At 48.3% G+C, this 16,023-nt stretch overlaps 1 protein-coding gene across 3 annotated transcripts in view; it reads right to left on the bottom strand.

The window, feature by feature from the left end:
- DDC (dopa decarboxylase) overlaps positions 1-16,023 on the bottom strand; it is a 68,102-nt gene that overhangs the window by 14,244 nt on the left and 37,835 nt on the right. For all 3 annotated transcript variants that reach the window (XM_015424875.1, XM_015424874.1, XM_015424876.1), the window contains 5 exons: positions 14,788-14,854; positions 12,960-13,054; positions 6,792-6,859; positions 5,911-5,987; positions 1,465-1,484 (listed from right to left, as the gene is read on the bottom strand). In XM_015424875.1, coding sequence (XP_015280361.1) covers positions 1,465-1,484; positions 5,911-5,987; positions 6,792-6,859; positions 12,960-13,054; positions 14,788-14,854 — 327 coding nt within the window. The remainder of the gene's footprint in view (positions 1-1,464; positions 1,485-5,910; positions 5,988-6,791; positions 6,860-12,959; positions 13,055-14,787; positions 14,855-16,023) is intronic.

Here is a 16,023-nt window from a genome sequence, read left to right on the forward strand (position 1 = left end):
TCACACAGTAGCCAAAACCCAGCTGCCATCAGGAGGTCCACCAGCAGGGCCAGAACTCCGAGCACCAAGAATACAGATTATCACTGCCCCAGTCATAAGAACGCAAGAGAAGCCATGTTGAATTAGGCCAATGGCCCATCCAGTCCAACACTCTGTGTCACACAGTGGCCAAAACCCAGGTGGCACCAGGAGGTCCAGTGGCTCTTCTGTTGGCAAAGTGCCTGGATCCACCACAGTAGTCTTAAACCAACTCAATGACTCCTGAATTCTTTTGATGCCTGGGTAATGAAAGTATTATGATAGTATCACTTCACTCTGCTCTGCTGAGAGAGACCTCATTTGGAGTACTGTGTTCATTTTGAGGCATCACAGTTTAAGAAGGATGCTGACAAGCTGGAACGTGTCCAGAGGAGGGCGACAAAGATAGTGAGGGTGCTGGAGACCAAGTCCTATAAGAAAAGGTTGAAGGAGCTGGGTATGTTTAGCCTGGAGAAGAGAAGGCTGAGAGGTGATATGACAACCATCTTCAAGTACTTGGAGGGCTGTCATGTAAAGGATGGAGCGGAGTTGTTTTCTGTTGCCCCAGAAGATCTGACCAGAACCAACGGACTGAAATTAAATCAAAAGGGTTTTCAGAATGGTTCCTCAGTGGGACAGGCTTCCTCGGGAGGTGGTGGGCTCTCCTTTGGAGGTGTTTAAGCAGAGGCTAGATGGCCATCTGACAACAATGCTGATTCTGTGAATTTAGGCAGATCGTGGGGGGGGGCAGGGACGGAAGACCCTGTGCTTGCCTCTTGTGGCCCTTCCTGACACGCCCAGGGTAATGCTGACTGCCACTGTGGGGTCAGCAAGGGTCATTTCGTAGAAAAAGAGGTGCAGGAGCTCATTAGCATAACTCATTAGCATAACTCATTTGCATATGCCCCACCCCCTGACATCACCGGAAATGTGTCAGAAGGCAACACCCACCGCTCAATCTCCACTGGACTGTTTTGGATTGCTAGCTATGGGGGGGGGGGCGACATGCAGATCTGTCCTCACAGAGGAGGGAGAGCTTGTACCTGAATAAAACTTGGTCTTAAAGGTCCCACTGGACTGTTTTGGGCCGGGGGCCCCGGGGGGGGAGCTCTGCAACCTACCTAGCTGCTTCTTGCTCAGACCGAGGGCTGCTGGGAGCAGGGGGTGGGGCTTATTGCATGTGCCCGCCCCCTGGGCTCTTTACTGCCGGAGCTCCGCTCCTGTGCGCTCTTGCAGGAAATGACCCCTGGAAGTCAGGAAGGAATTGTACTCCAGGCCAGATTGGCCCAGGGATCCTGGAGGGTTTTGGGGAGGTTTTTTGGTCTTCCTCTGGGCATACAGCAGGGGGCACTGGGGGAGTGGGGGAGGAGGTAGCCATGAATTCCCTGCACAGGTCTCTTCCAGCTCTACATTTCTGTGAGTTGTCCCTGGGAATACGATACTTACCCTATAATCTGTGATGAGTCCTGCAAGTAAAAAACAGAAAAGAGACAATGATAACATGTATAAACATACAGTCGCTAGAATGCCACTGTTCAGGCGGCCCAGGCCTTGAAGCGCCCAGGCTGGCAGAAGGCCACGTGAAGTGTGGTGCGGTCATCCCAGGGAGGACATTGGGAGAGATCACCACCACTGATGCTCTGCAAGGCCTTTTGCACTTGGTAGCCTTTAAGATCTGCTCCACACTGCCGGAAACTCCTCGATGTGAAGCATTATTTCCTATACTACAGTCATTCATTCATTTTATTACGGTCAGAGACCCATAGAATAGCATACAGAACAAAAGCAAAAAGCATTACAGAGAAGAGATATCATGAGGAACATTGAGGAGGAGCTTACGCTTTGTAAATGCAATAAAGAGAAATTTGGCAACATTCCTTGATATTGCAATGGATTTGTCCTCCAATAGATGTTTCAGCAAAAGTTCCTCAGAGTGGATTACTAATTGTCCTTGGTGTCTGAATGACCTTATTATAGGTGTAATTAAAAGGGCTCTTTCTTCTGCATAGTAGGAACACTGGAATAATATATGGGAGAGGGTCTCAATTGACTCGGAGGGGCATGAGCATAATCTCAAATGCCTAGGGATGCGTTGAAATCTTCCGGCAAGAACTGCCGATGGAAAAGTGTCAAATCTAGCTCTGGAAAAAGCCCATCTATGATTTGGGTTGGGAATATTGGCTAAATATAAAGGAGCAGTCATATAAATTTTGGGTTTCAAAGATTTGTAAAGAGGCGAAAGTACAGCATAGGATGTTTGCTGCTCAATATCTCTGAGACGTTGGTGAACGATATTTTTTGCCCTATCGTATCCACTTTCCAGCTATACTACAGTGTTCTCCACGTATTTATTTATTTAGTTAGGGCTGAAGCCAGTTTGGTGTAGTGGTCAGGAGCGCGGACTGACTCTAATCTGGGAGAACCGAGTTTGATTCCCCACTTTTCCACATGCAGCTGCTGGTGTGACCGTTGGGCAGTCACAAGTTCTCTCAGAGCTGTTCTCTCATGAGCAGTCTTCGAAAGAGCTCTCTCAGCCCCACCGACCTCACAGGGAGGGGAAGGGAGATTGTAAGCTGCTCTGAGGCTCATTCGAGTAATGAAGGGCAGGGTATAAATCCAGTCTCCTATTATTATTATTCTCATCCATTTATACCCTGTCTTTCTCCCCAATGGGGACCCAAAGCGGCTTACCATGCAGGCCCACCCTTCCACTGCATCAGGAGCTTTGCAAGCCCCAATACCAGATTCACTTTGGCCCCGGTCACATGAAGAATTTGCTGCACGAAAGGCACAAATGTCGGGTGGATTTTCGGGGCGTGATCACACCACAACATCTGGGAAGCACAGCGCAACCCGTGGCATCCCGCCGAAGATGCGGAGTTAAAAAGTACCAAGGAAAGTGCACTAGTATCCGAAAACGCGTGGCAAAGGCGGGCGTCTGATCGCAGGAGCGCTATTATCCCGTGGCATCCGGCGCCCGTCCACATCCCAACACAAATAAGCTCTTGGAGGATGGGCTACATTAGGGTTACGTCAGCCAGGGCTCTCTTTGTAGCAGAAACTCCTTTGCATATTGGGCGACACCCCCCCTAATGTAGCCAATCCTCCAAGAGCTTACAGTAGCCCCTGTAAGAAGAGCTCTGTAAGCTCTTGGAGGATTGGCTACATTAGGGTTACAGAAATCAGGGCTCTCTTTGTAGCAGGAACTCCTTTGCATCTTAGGCGACACCCCCCCTAATTTAGCCAATCCTCCAAGAGCTTACAATAGCCCCTGTAAGAAGAGCTCTGTAAGCTCTTGGAGGATTGGCTACATTAGGGCTGTGTCGCCTAATATGCAAAGGAGTTCCTGCTACAAAAAGAGCCCTGCGGACTGACCCCCTCCCCAGCCTAAATGCTCCCACGTTCTCGTTAGGAAATACAAATCCGGGATCATACAGTTGCAAAGGTGGCATCTAGTTCACCCTCCATACAGTCCTAGGGACATATGACTTCCAGTTATCCATTGCTTTTAAAGGCTCCCCAGCAGATTAGCGTGCATAAAGCTGTACCAGAATCAGAACCTCCAATGAGCCATTGAAAACCGCCATTCCATCTCCCTGATACTGCTCCTTTAATGGCTGCCAGGTTGACGCAAACTATTGAGGCAACTGGCAGTGAGGTACATAAGAGAAGCCTTGTTGGATCAGGCCAATGGCCCATCCGGTCCAACATTCTTGTGCCACACAGTGGCCAAAACCCAGGTGCCATCAGGAGGTCCACCAGTGGGGCCAGAACTTCAGAAGCCCTCCCACTGTGGCCCCCCCCAAGAGCCACAAGTACAGAGCATCACTGCCCCAGACATAAGAATGTAAGAGAAGCCATGTTGGATCAGGCCAGTGGCCCATCCAGTCCAACATTCATGTGTCACACGGTAGCCAAAACCCAGGTGCCATCAGGAGGTCCACCAGCGGGACCAAAACTCCAGAAGCCCTCCCACTGTTGCCACCCAAACACCAAGAAGACAGAGCATCACCACCCCAGACATCGGGTTCCATCTATGCCAGAGGTGTCAAACTCATTTGTTACGAGGGCCGGATCTGACATGAATGTCACTTTGTTGGGCTGGGCCATGGGTGCCATAAAACATAATGCTAGGTACCAGAGATATAAACTGCAGCAGCTGATAAGCTCCGAGTTGGTGTATCCTCACGGCAAGGCCCCATGGGCCGGGAGGGGCATGCAAAGGAAAACCAGTATGGGTGGACTGGAGAGCCAGCAGTGCAGCACGGGGCAGACGCTCCCACGCTGCTTGACTGCTGCAGGCAAAGTTGTTCTGCCATGCTGAAGCCACAATCGGAGTGGCTCCACCCACTCCCCCCCGAGCATTCTCCTGTTCCCTCCCTCGCACTAGTTGCTTGCGGGCCGCATAAGAGCCCTGGAGGGGCCGGTTCTGGCCCCCGGGCCTTATGTTTGACACCCCTGATCTATACCTTGTGGCTAATAGCCACTGATGCACCTCTGCTCCACATGTTTCTCCGATCCACTCTTGAAGCTGTCTGTGCCTGCAGCCGCCACCACTTCTTGCAAGCATAATTGCAGGTTGCGAAAATGGGCATCTAATGATCTACGAGTACTGCCTCGGAAACAAGCTGTACGGCAGAATGCCACCAGCTATTATAAGCTTCACACTCCCATCTCTGGGGTACCCTGGACGAGCTAGCATATGTGGCCTCTATAATACGGCCTAAAGCAGCATCCACCCCGGGCTACCAAATGACTGTTATCTTTGGCCTGCCGGGAAGTCAAGCACAATTGCCCGGATGCGAGCCTGCAAATTGACACAAAATTATAGTTCCAGACAAAATATGGATCTGTGTCCCCGTCCGCAGCGGAGTTAATTGCCAGGCAATTGGCAGGCACGGGGCAGGCCAACAACCATGCCCCCCCCCACGCTTGTGTTTACAATCCGGAGTGACAGGAAAATGGCTTCCAACACGGCAACTTTGTCAGATTCTCTGGCACCTGGAATCAGACCCTGCCGCCATACCCAGGACCAAGGCTCCCTCTAAGCTGTGGAGTCTTGTGAGCAAACATTCTACTTTGCGAGCTCCTGGCATTCAAGCTGTGAGCGAGCAATTTGGCTACTGAAGAAGAAGAAGAAGAAGAAGAAGAAGAGATTGGATTTATACCCCGCCCTTCACTTGGAGTCTCAGAGCGGCTTACAAAGTCCTTTCCCTCCCCCTCCCCACAACAGACACCCTGGGAGGTGGGTGGGGCTGAGAGAACTCAGACACAAACTGCTCTTTTTCAAGGACAGCTGTGCCAGAGCTTGTGACTGACCCAAGGTCACATCAGCAGGTGCAAGTGAAGGAGTGGGGAATCAAACCCGGTTGTCCCAGATTAGAGTCCGCGCACTTAACCACTACACCAAACTGGCATAAATTAGTTTGCTCTGGAGCCCTCCTTCCTGAGCGAAGGCAAAAATGGGTGAGCCGGAGGCTAAGAAACTGTGAGCTCGCCCACCCTAACTCAGCTCAGAGGGAACGCTGCCCAGAATGCTCCTCTGTCTTTGTAGATGTTTTCTGTCTCTCTCCACAGGGTAGAGACGGAGGGGAACTCTGACCGAAGGGACTGGGATGAATTAAACACTAGCCTTTTTCCTGGGGCGAGGAGAAATTTACAAGAACTCATTCACAAAGACAGATAGGCACAGCTCTTTGTAAGAATTTTTTTTTGAAAGGGTAAACAAAGGTGATCCTGTAAACATCTGGATCCTGAGGGAAGGGATGGTGCAAACAATAAGGAGAAGTACCATTTTGAAAAAGGTGAAATTTATTCAGAATAAAATAAGCATTGCCAGTCAAAAACTATTTTCAAGTTAGCCACACAATATATGATTTAAAGGTATCTTACCCGATTCTTGATGGTCGTGCTTCAGGTACACAGGGTCTATCTTAAAGGCACAGGTTAAATCTGTTCTCTTCTTCACCCTGAACAAATATTGAAGACAAATAGTTTGCCAGTGCCTTGCTTTACCTCAGAATTCAACAACTTCAGTGGTGGTTGGAAATCGGGCTGCAATTTTAATCCATTTAATTGGTAAATCGGTGAACTAAAGCCCTGACAGCGGATAAAAATTCTACACAGACACAGGGATACAATTGAAGGGCCCACCTCCATAAACCTCACATAAACATAGCAACTTCTACCTTAAGAACATCATAAGAGAAGCCAATTTTGGATCAGGCCAATGGCCCATCCAGTCCAACACTCTGTCACACGGTGGCCAAAAATACCAGGTGCCATCAGGAGGTCCACCAGTGGGGCCAGGACACTAGAAGCTCCTCCAAGCTTGCCCCAGACAAAGAGTTCCTATCTATACCTTGTGGCTCATAGCCACTGATGGACCTCTGCTCCATATGGTTATCCAATTCCCTCTTGAAGCTGTCCATGCTTGTAGCCGCCACCACCTCCTGTGGCAGTCAATTCCATGTGTTAATCACTCTTTGGGTGAAGAAGTACTACCTTCAAGTACCAGATTTTATGAGGAAAAAGCCCTTAATGATAAACATTTTTCTTATTTCCATAATAAGTGTATATTTTACTAGTTTCCCCCTCAAATATATTTCTGCTGTGATGAAACTTGGGCCGCAAGACACACCTGCATAATGTTACCAGAATCTAGGCTCTAACCCTCCTCCCAAGCACACAGTTTCTGCAAAAAGAACATGGAGACCGTGGTTGTGGGAAGCACTGTACGAGGAGATTGCTGATTAGGTTCCATGCTTGCTTACCACATTGTAGAACAGTCAAAGTTCACCAGAAGCCATTTGTGTGGGTTGAAGTTAAAGGAATCTGCAAACTTAAAAATGAGAGTGTGTTGGGGTTTTTTTTAATTACACATTCTTCAATGGGCTAGAGAGGCATTCTTGGTCAAATGTTTGAATATTATCTCGTAAAATTTAACATCCACCCAATGTTAGTTCTCTTTTAGGCATCATAAACTTAGGGTTGCCAGGTCTGGGTTGGAAGATACCTGGAGACTTTGGGGGTGGATCCGGGAGAGGGCGGGGTTTGGGGAGGGGTGGGGCCTCAGCATGGTCACAATGCCATATAGAGTCCACCCTTCAATGCAGCCATTTCCCCCAGGGGAGCTGATCTCTGTCGGCTGGAGATCAGTTGTAAAGGCGGGAGATCCCCAGGCCCCACCTGGAGGCTGGCAACCCTACATAAACTTCTTACATTCCTAAAAATCAGCATCAAAAGGACCACACTCACAACGCATGGAACAGCTTTGGAGTAACTTCTCAGGCCATGATCTAAAGAGCCATCCTGCTCACTCCACATGCCCAAGGGTTGCAGAGCCCCCACCCCCATAGCAATCCAAAACAGCCCAGTGGCACCTTTAAGGCCAAGTTTTATTCAGGTACAAGCTCTCCCTCCTCTGCAAGGACAGATCTGCACATTCCCACCCCCCCAATAGCTAGCAATCCAAAACAGTCCAGTGGAGCCTGAGCGGTGGGTGTTGCCTTCTGACACACTTCCGGTGATGTCAGGGGGTGTGGCATATGCAAATGAGTTATGCTAATGAGCTCCTGCACCTCTTTTGCTACGAAATGACCCCTGGTAATGGTTGATAAATGTCCACAGAGCACAGTCGCTGAGAGATGTGGCGACGGACCGCCCAGGTTCCCATCCGTTTCCTTTCAGGACTTCGTCAGGCCACACCTCCAGTGAAGGAGCACCAGGCTCTACAGATTTCTCTTGACTGTATACAGCAGTCGATATCTGTTCCAACCGGCTTGCACCCAACATGTCTCGCCAACTATAATGCTCATCTCTGCTCTCCACCTTTTTGTTGGAGGCAAACAGACGCCAGCTGCTTCTGCACGGCAACAGCGCTCTTTTGTGGACTCGCTGCCATACAGCGTCCATGCCGTTCAGCTTGGGGGTTTCCTTTCCCCGTTCCCTGCTGCCGGCCATTCCCACCACCACCACAGACGACTTTGTTGCCAGCATTTTTAAAAAAAAATGGAGGTCGAAAGCGCCATTAAGTTGCCGCTGCCTAATGGCGACCCCATAGGGTTTTCAAGAGAAGAGATGTTCAGAGGAGGTTCGCCATTGCCTGCCCGGACTTCCTTGGAGATCTCCCATCCAAGGGCTAACCAGGACCGACCCTGCTTAGCTTCCAAGATGGGGCTCGCCTGATGAAGCCTTTTTTGTTTTTTCCCGAAAAATTGGAAACATTGAAAAAAGAAAAGAAAAGGAAAAAAAATTGATTATGGAACATTTTATTTTAACATGATGAATAAAATATTTTAAAACAAGGTGTTCAAATATTTTCCAAATTATTTCTTAAAAATATGTATGGTATCAGATTGATCTAATTTCTGTGCACGGAGGAAAAGCAAATCCTAGGTTACAGATTGAAGTCTCCAATGCAAGAACAAGATGCATTTCTTCCTTTAGGAGGTGCTATTGTCAGAAGAAAAGAAAAAGGTTTCAGTTTTGTTTTTGCATGTGGGAGGGTTTTCTGTTTGTAATAATTGTTTGGATGCACTATATTTTTAATATGCTAATTGTGATAATTTCATGCCAAGTAAAAAACTCCATAGTCATATTTTATGTTCCTAAAGTAACAGAATGACTTTCAATCTGGAAAAGACAAAAGAAATGCTAATGTAGCATTTTTTTTCCATTTTTCTGAAATTTCCGATTTTTTCCGGGGGGAAATGGAAAAAAACGGGTTTTTTTCCGAGCTTCAAAATTTCCGGAAATTTTACATCTCTACACCTGACTTAGGTTACTTTTGGGATTTCTGAAAATACCTCAAGAAGTAACGGCACAGAGTTCCGGAACACCAGGCTTTTCTCTGTTTCCCAGCAAAAACAGGGAAACTGCAACAGCTTCCCTTGTTAAGTTCTTTTGTGAGAAAACACTGAATTCGGAGAGGTGGGGAAAAACCCCATATGGCTCCCGTAAGAAATCTATTCAAACCCTGTTGAATGGTTGCTACGCTGGAAGATGCTAGAACACAACGGCGGACAGATGATTCATTTCCTTCAGGAGCCAATAAAACCCCACACAGGAAATTGCAAGAACGCTTTGTTTGCTGATTAAAAAAAAAATGAAAAAGAGGGATGCTTTTTCTCCCCGCATTTTCTTTATCAGCCCCCGCCCAGTGGCGCTCTTTAGGATTTGGCTTTCGTCAAACAGCAATATTTCCTCTCTCCTGACATGGAAGACGAGGAGTTTATCCGGCAGCCCGGGGGGAGAGTCAGGAAATTACGCTGCCCTTATCTGACCAAGCACGCTGGCTAGCGAGTGTCGAGCTGCATGGCATATTGGAAAAAAAGAAAGTCAACAGAATATTTTTGAACTAATGTGCCTAATAGGTTAGACAGAACAACACTCCCTCATTCTGTAGCAAAGGTTATCCTTTTTTCTTCTTTGAGATGCATGTTCCTTACTTTTCAAAATCAATGCAGGCAAGAACGGTTTATCTACATAGACACCCAAAGAGGGCAAAAAGAATTTTTCTTGCAGCTTCATCGCTAGGGTTGTCAGCCTCCAGGTGAGGCCTGGGGATCTCTCAGAATTACAGTCGATCTCCAGACAATGGAGATTTGTTCACCTGGAGAAAATGGCTGCCTCGGAGGGCGGACTCTATGGCATTCTTCCCTGCGGAAGTCCACCCCCCTCACCAAGCCCTGCCCACCCCAGGCTCCATGCCCCAAATCTCCATGTATTTCCCATCCGGGAGTTGGCAGCTCTACACCTCGATCATTCTTAAGCTTGTATCCACACATTCTTGGATAGCGCATGATAGTCGTCGCCAGGGCTCATTTCGTAGAAAAAGAGGTGCAGGAGCTCATTAGCATAACTCATTAGCATATTTGCATATGCCACACCCCTTGGCATCACCGGAAGTGTGTCAGAAGGCAACACCCAATGCTCAGGGTCCACTGGGCTGTTTTGGATTGCTAGCTATGGGGGGGGAAGAACGTGCAGATCTGTCCTCATAGAGGAGGGAGAGCTTGTACCTGAATAAAACTTGGTCTTAAAGGTGCCACTGGACTGTTTTGGACTGGACTATTTTGGACTGGGGGGCCGGGTTCTGCAACTTACCTGGCTGCTTCTTGCTCTAACCGAGGGCTGCTGGGAGCAGGGAGTGGGGCTTGTTGCATGTGCCCGCCCCCTGGGCTCTTTACTGCCGGAGCTCCGCTCCTGTGCGCTCCTGCAGGAAAGGACCCCTGGTCGTCATTAACAGCGGGTAGTTTCCGAGGGTAGGCGTGTTGGTTCCCAGTAGAACAGCTCGATTTAAGTCCAAGGGACTCGTCAAAGGGAGCGTTCACTCTCGAAAGCTCACACTCCCAAAATTTTATTGCTCTCTAAGGTTAACGGCACGTTTTTCCTTTGTGGGATGACAATCCAGTTGTGGACAATGGGTACTTACTGGACAAAGGAAAGTTAATTCCCAGGATTGTGGGATCACCATGTGGACTACTAGTCACATGGTTCAGGTTGCTGAACTGGAGAGTGGCTGGGAGTGGAGTCACCCTTCCACCTCTTCCATCAGCACAGTTTGGCTGCCGCTTCATGTGGCTATGAGTCCCTTCAGATCTCACTATTCCAGGAATAACCTTTCTCAAGGTCAGAAAGAGCAGCTGTTTCGTGGGGGGATGTGGGAAAGATCACTCTCTCTCTCACGGATCACTGCCTTGACGTGGCAAGGGGGCTTACGTGGTGTGATGAGGCTGCAGGCTATGCCATGGAGGGCCACCCGGGACGGACAGGTCACAGCGGAGAACTCAGACGAAACGTGATCCGCAGGAGAAGGAAATGGCAACCCACTCCAGTATCTTTGCCAAGAAAACCCCATGGACAGTAACAAAAGGATAAAATATATGACCCCGGAAGATGAGCCCCTCAGGTCGGAAGCACTGTTCCCTCTAAGCTGAGTTAGTGTGAGCTAGCTCACAATTTTTTAGCCTCTGGCTCACACGTTTGTCTTAGCTCAGGAAACATGGCTCTAGAGCAAGCTGATTTATGCAGCAGGCAAATCGCTCGCTCACAACTTTAATGCCAGTAGCTCACAAAGTAGAATTTTTGCTCACAAGACTCCACAGCTTAGAGGGAAGGTGTCCAATATTCTACTGGGGAAGACCAGAGGGCAAGTACAAGTAGCCCCAGAAAGAGTGAAGCGGCTGGGCCAAAGCCGGAAGGACGCTCAGCTGTGGATGTGTCTGATGGTGAAAGGACAGAAGGGCCTGGCGTGATGTGGTCCATGGGGTCACAAAGAGTCAGACTCGACTGTGCGATTGAACAACAACAACAACAGGAAAAATCTGAGACCATCAGCACCTTCCTCTGAAAGATTGCTGGATCCAACCCAATTGCTACAGGACGAGGAGGAGAGGAGGAGAGGAGATTGGATTTATACCCCGCCCTTCACCACCCAAAGGTGTCTCAGAGTGGCTTACAAACTGCTTTCCCCTCCCCTAACTGGCTCTTAACCACTACACCAAACTTAACCACTACAGCCCAATAACCATGCAATATTCAACAAAGTATGGATGCATCCTTAGTAGAGGGAGATTCAGAGCAGATATCTGAAAGTTACCATCTTTCATGGAAAGCATACAGAGGACTTTCATGCTCTATGAGCCACTCACAATATATATGAGCATGGATGGATGGCACCAAACGGCCAGCAACAATGCAAAATCACAGCAGCCAACAGAATCTGTCCACAAGGTTCCCCCTATCCCCAGACACTATTCCAGGTCTACCACTGCATGTTTTACTGAACATACCTGCAGCTTCCTCTCTCAGTAGGGCTTCTCTGCACTGGTCAATTTCGTTGCTTGTGTGTACCTGTTGCCTTGGAGTGTACATGTGTGTTCCACATGTTTATGCTCCCTCTAATGGTCGATTTGATATTACACAGCTTTGTGTCCGGCATAAAAGGTAAAGGTAAAGGTTTCCCTTGCTCGAAAGTCAGTCGAATCCGACTCTAGGGTTGTGGTGCTCATCTCCGTTTCAAAGCCGAAGAGCCAGCGCTGTCCGAAGACGTTCCCGTGGTCATGTAGCTGGCATGACTAAACACCAAGGCGCACGGAACACTGTTACCTTCCCACCGAAGTAGTCCCTATTTATCTACTTGCAATTTCTTGCTTTCGAACTGCCTGCAGTTTAAATCTGCAGGGAGATATGCCAGACATGAAGGGGTGTAATACTGAATCAACCACTAGAGGGAGTGAAACACATACAGATAGGGGTGTGCATTCAGGTCTACCCGAACCAAAAATATACCCAAAAAACACCTTTTCAGTATTTTTCGGGTATATTTTGGGTTCCCAAATGTATATGGGATTTTTCAAGAGAACAAAAAAACAACCCCCCAAAAAAATCCCAGATATATTCAGGAATTACCAGCAAAACTGGGCTGCCCAGCAGAGGCCCAGCAGAGCCTGCGGGGAGAGCTTGGCGAGCTCTGTTGGGCAGTCCAGTTTAAAGGGGCCACCCAAAAGAGTCCCAGCTGAGCCACCTCTCAGCTGTTTGTAGCAGCTTTACCGCTGGTCTTTTCCCCCTCTGTGTTTTTCAATTTGGGTCTATTGGACAAAAAAAACCCCAACCCTGGGATTTCCAAAAAATTCCAGATCCAAATACTTTACCAGTCTTGGGAGCCAGGTTTTTTGGGAATCCTGCAATTTTTTCAGGTACAAGAGACCCGAACTGAAAAATACCGAGGAAAAAACCTGCACACCCCTACATGGAGAAAAAAAACACTACCACCAAAACAACTGGAACACACGAGCAACAGAAATGAGAATGCAGGAAAGTCCTTCTATCCATCCCTTAATATCTGTGCTTCTCTCTTTCTGTCCACCTCTATAGAAACTTAGGGAGGAACTAAACACCCAACTATTTCATTTTGATTTCAGAGGACTGTTCCTTACTTCAACTCCGTTGAGAAGGTGGCGAAATTCAGGACAGATGAATGAACTCCCCGCATAGGCAGCGTCAATGTGCATCCAGATATTCTCAGCATTACCTATAAAACGAAAAATACTGTGAACGATTTTTCACTTAACCGAATGATCAGCATTGCAGGAGGAGTTTGCTGTCTGCAGAGTGTCTGTCTGTTTTTTAAAACTTTGCACTGCATCCCGATGTAGCCAAGCTGAAAGGCCTGGAAGCCACTGAGTCTTGAGAGTGCGGGCTGGGCTGGGGATCATCCAGGCCGGGGTATTCAGCAAATGCAGGGCCCACCCGCATGGTGCAACAAAGCCCCATTGAAACTAAAAGCCACATCCTAAGAACACTGTCCTGGGAGAAATTCCCACCGAATACAATGGGATTTACCTCTGAGCAGACCTGCTTAGGACCGATCCTGCAGAGCCAGGGGTACCCAACATGGCAACTGTGGGCATTCTGGTTTCTGCCAGCACCTTTTCTGGAACCAACCAAGTGTTTTTAGAAAGTGTGCCCCCCAAAACATGGAACTGGCCCTGGCCTGCTCTGACTGGCATGGCAAAGAGAGCCAATTTGGTGCAGTGGTTAGGAGCGCGGACTCTAATCTGGGAGAACCGAGTTTGATTCCCCACTCCTCCACAGGCAGCTGCTGGTGTGACCTTGGGTTAGTCACAGTTCTCTCAGAGCTGTTCTCTCAAGAGCAGGCCTCAAAGAGCTCTCTCAGCCCCGTCTACCTCACAGGGTGTCTGTTGTGGGGAGGGGAAGGGAAAGGAGACTGTAAGCCACTCTGAGACTCCGAATGAAGGGCAGGGTATAAATCCAGTCTCCTGTTCTTCTCTGTTCTTCTTCTTCTTTCCAGGGTCTTAGTAGGGTTTCACACCATCTATTGCCTGATCCTTTTCTACTGGTGACTGAACCTGTGACCTCCTGCACGCCAAGCAGAAGCATGACCACAGAGCCTCTAGAGCATTTGCTCTCCCAGCTTAGGGGAAGAGGCTTGAGCTGGATGCAGCACATGGGTAATAAGCAAACATTCATTGTACGAAAGCCGCTCAGGATAGTCAAAAGTATTTAAAATACTCAGAGTATCAATGGATCTTGCTCTATTGGAAAGAAGAGATTTCTTTGCTTTTAAAAACCTTTATTTCTAAGGGTAAAAGGTATACGGGGAACCTACAAAATAACAAAACTCCTAAGAGCTACATTTTCTAAGCTGCCTACGGTTCAACCATTCTTACACACTAACAACAGGTAATGGAGAATCTGTCCTTCTCGACCCCTAGAAAGGAAGTCACCTGAAACAAACAACCAATCTGTATCACAATGTAAGTTACTTTTCCCGGGCTAATCCCCCATTGGCTCTGTGCCAGGTTTCCCTTCCCGGTCAGTCCAAACAATAGCAATACTAGGTGAACGAGTTAACCCTATAATGACTGGATTGTCAGATTTACAGTGGCCGAGAGTTCCACTGGCTTCTCGGCCAGGAACCTAGCCCCCTGATTGAAGCGGGCTAGGATCCTCATAGTCCATTGTCTCTAGGAGCGATGCTCACGGTTGTCCCTGGACATGTCTGGACTTGTCCGGACTTGTCCGGACTTGTCCGGACTTGATACACTACACCTTGTAAACACATACATTTCCAACAAGGAGGATTCTTCAGCCCGCTGAAATTCACCACCAGAAAGCCTGCATGTGCTGTTGAAAAGATGTCAAGACAGCACGCTGTGGCCTCCCCTGGAAACAAAGGGGCAGCTACTCCACAATCAGCGTGGCCATCGATAGTGAACTCAGAGATAAAATCAACAGACTTACACATCGGGCCCAGTTCCGGGAGTTTGTCGAAAGAGCAGCACGTTGTGGTTCCAAGGGTCGCGCAGAACTGTCGAACCAAAAACAAAAGCCAAAATGGAAAAATAAATCGGATGGCGTCGGAGTCAGCAGGCCACTTGTTGCGTACTTCCAGAGGGCACAAAACCAGGCCCCGTAAGCTATGTGAGCAGCCCAAGGGAGTCAAGAGAGAGATCTTGGAGTTGTAGTAGATAACTCACTGAAAATGTCGAGACAGTGTGTGACTGCAATAAAGAAGGCCAAAGCTATGCTGGGGATTATTAGGAAGGGTATTGAAAACAGATCAGCCCATATCATAATGCCCCTATATAAATCAGTGGTGCGACCTCATTTAGAATACTGTGTGCAGTTCTGGTCACCACACCTTAAAAAGGATATTATAGCTTTGGAAAAAGTGCAGAAAAGGACAACTCGAATGATAAAAGGGTTGGAACACTTTCCCTATGAGGAAAGGTTAAAGCTCTTAGGGGTCTTTAGCTTGGAGAAACGACGACTGAGGGGTGACATGATTGAGGTTTATAAGATTATGCATGGGAAAGAGCAGGTAGAGAAAGAGGTACTTTTCTCCCTTTAAAAGCCGAAGAGCCAGCGCTGTCCGAAGACGTTTCCGTGGTCATGTGGCCGGCATGACTAAACACCAAGGCGCACGGAACGCTGTTACCTTCCCACCGAAGTGGTACCTATTTATCTACTTGCAATTTCTTGCTTTCGAACTGCTCGGTTGGCAGTTTAAACTGCAAACAGCAGTTTAACTATATATTTTTATAATACTACATCACGGCTGTTTTCATCATTGTCTGCATCCTTCCCGTGATCTCCTTGTTGTTTCTACATACACCACCTGGAGACTGGCAACTCTGCTTCAGGCCCCCAAACGAGAGCCGGTGTGTATGTGAGGAAGTTCAGTTGTATTCAATTCTGTAGCTGTCTGCGCGGCCTCAAACACCCCACCCCCCTCAGTACCAATTCCCAAAAGCCATTTCAGCTCGTGGCGTCTGCTGGCCTTTGAGCAGGGGGGAGGGGGAGGCGGTCATCTTATGCTTTGCCAGGCCTGGCCAATAACTCTAACCCAATTTGCAACCCATATTAGAACCGCGTAATCACATTTTGGAGCAGGGACAGGCGGCCCTCGCGAATGGAGCTGACAGCCCAGAGGAGCCCCTGGGGGCACGCTCCCCCTCAGACCGCAGCGTCTAAATA

The sequence above is a fragment of the Gekko japonicus genome, unplaced genomic scaffold (assembly GCF_001447785.1).
Source record: "Gekko japonicus isolate JY-2015 unplaced genomic scaffold, Gekko_japonicus_V1.1 scaffold1220, whole genome shotgun sequence".
NCBI classification, from domain to species: Eukaryota; Metazoa; Chordata; class Lepidosauria; order Squamata; family Gekkonidae; genus Gekko; species Gekko japonicus.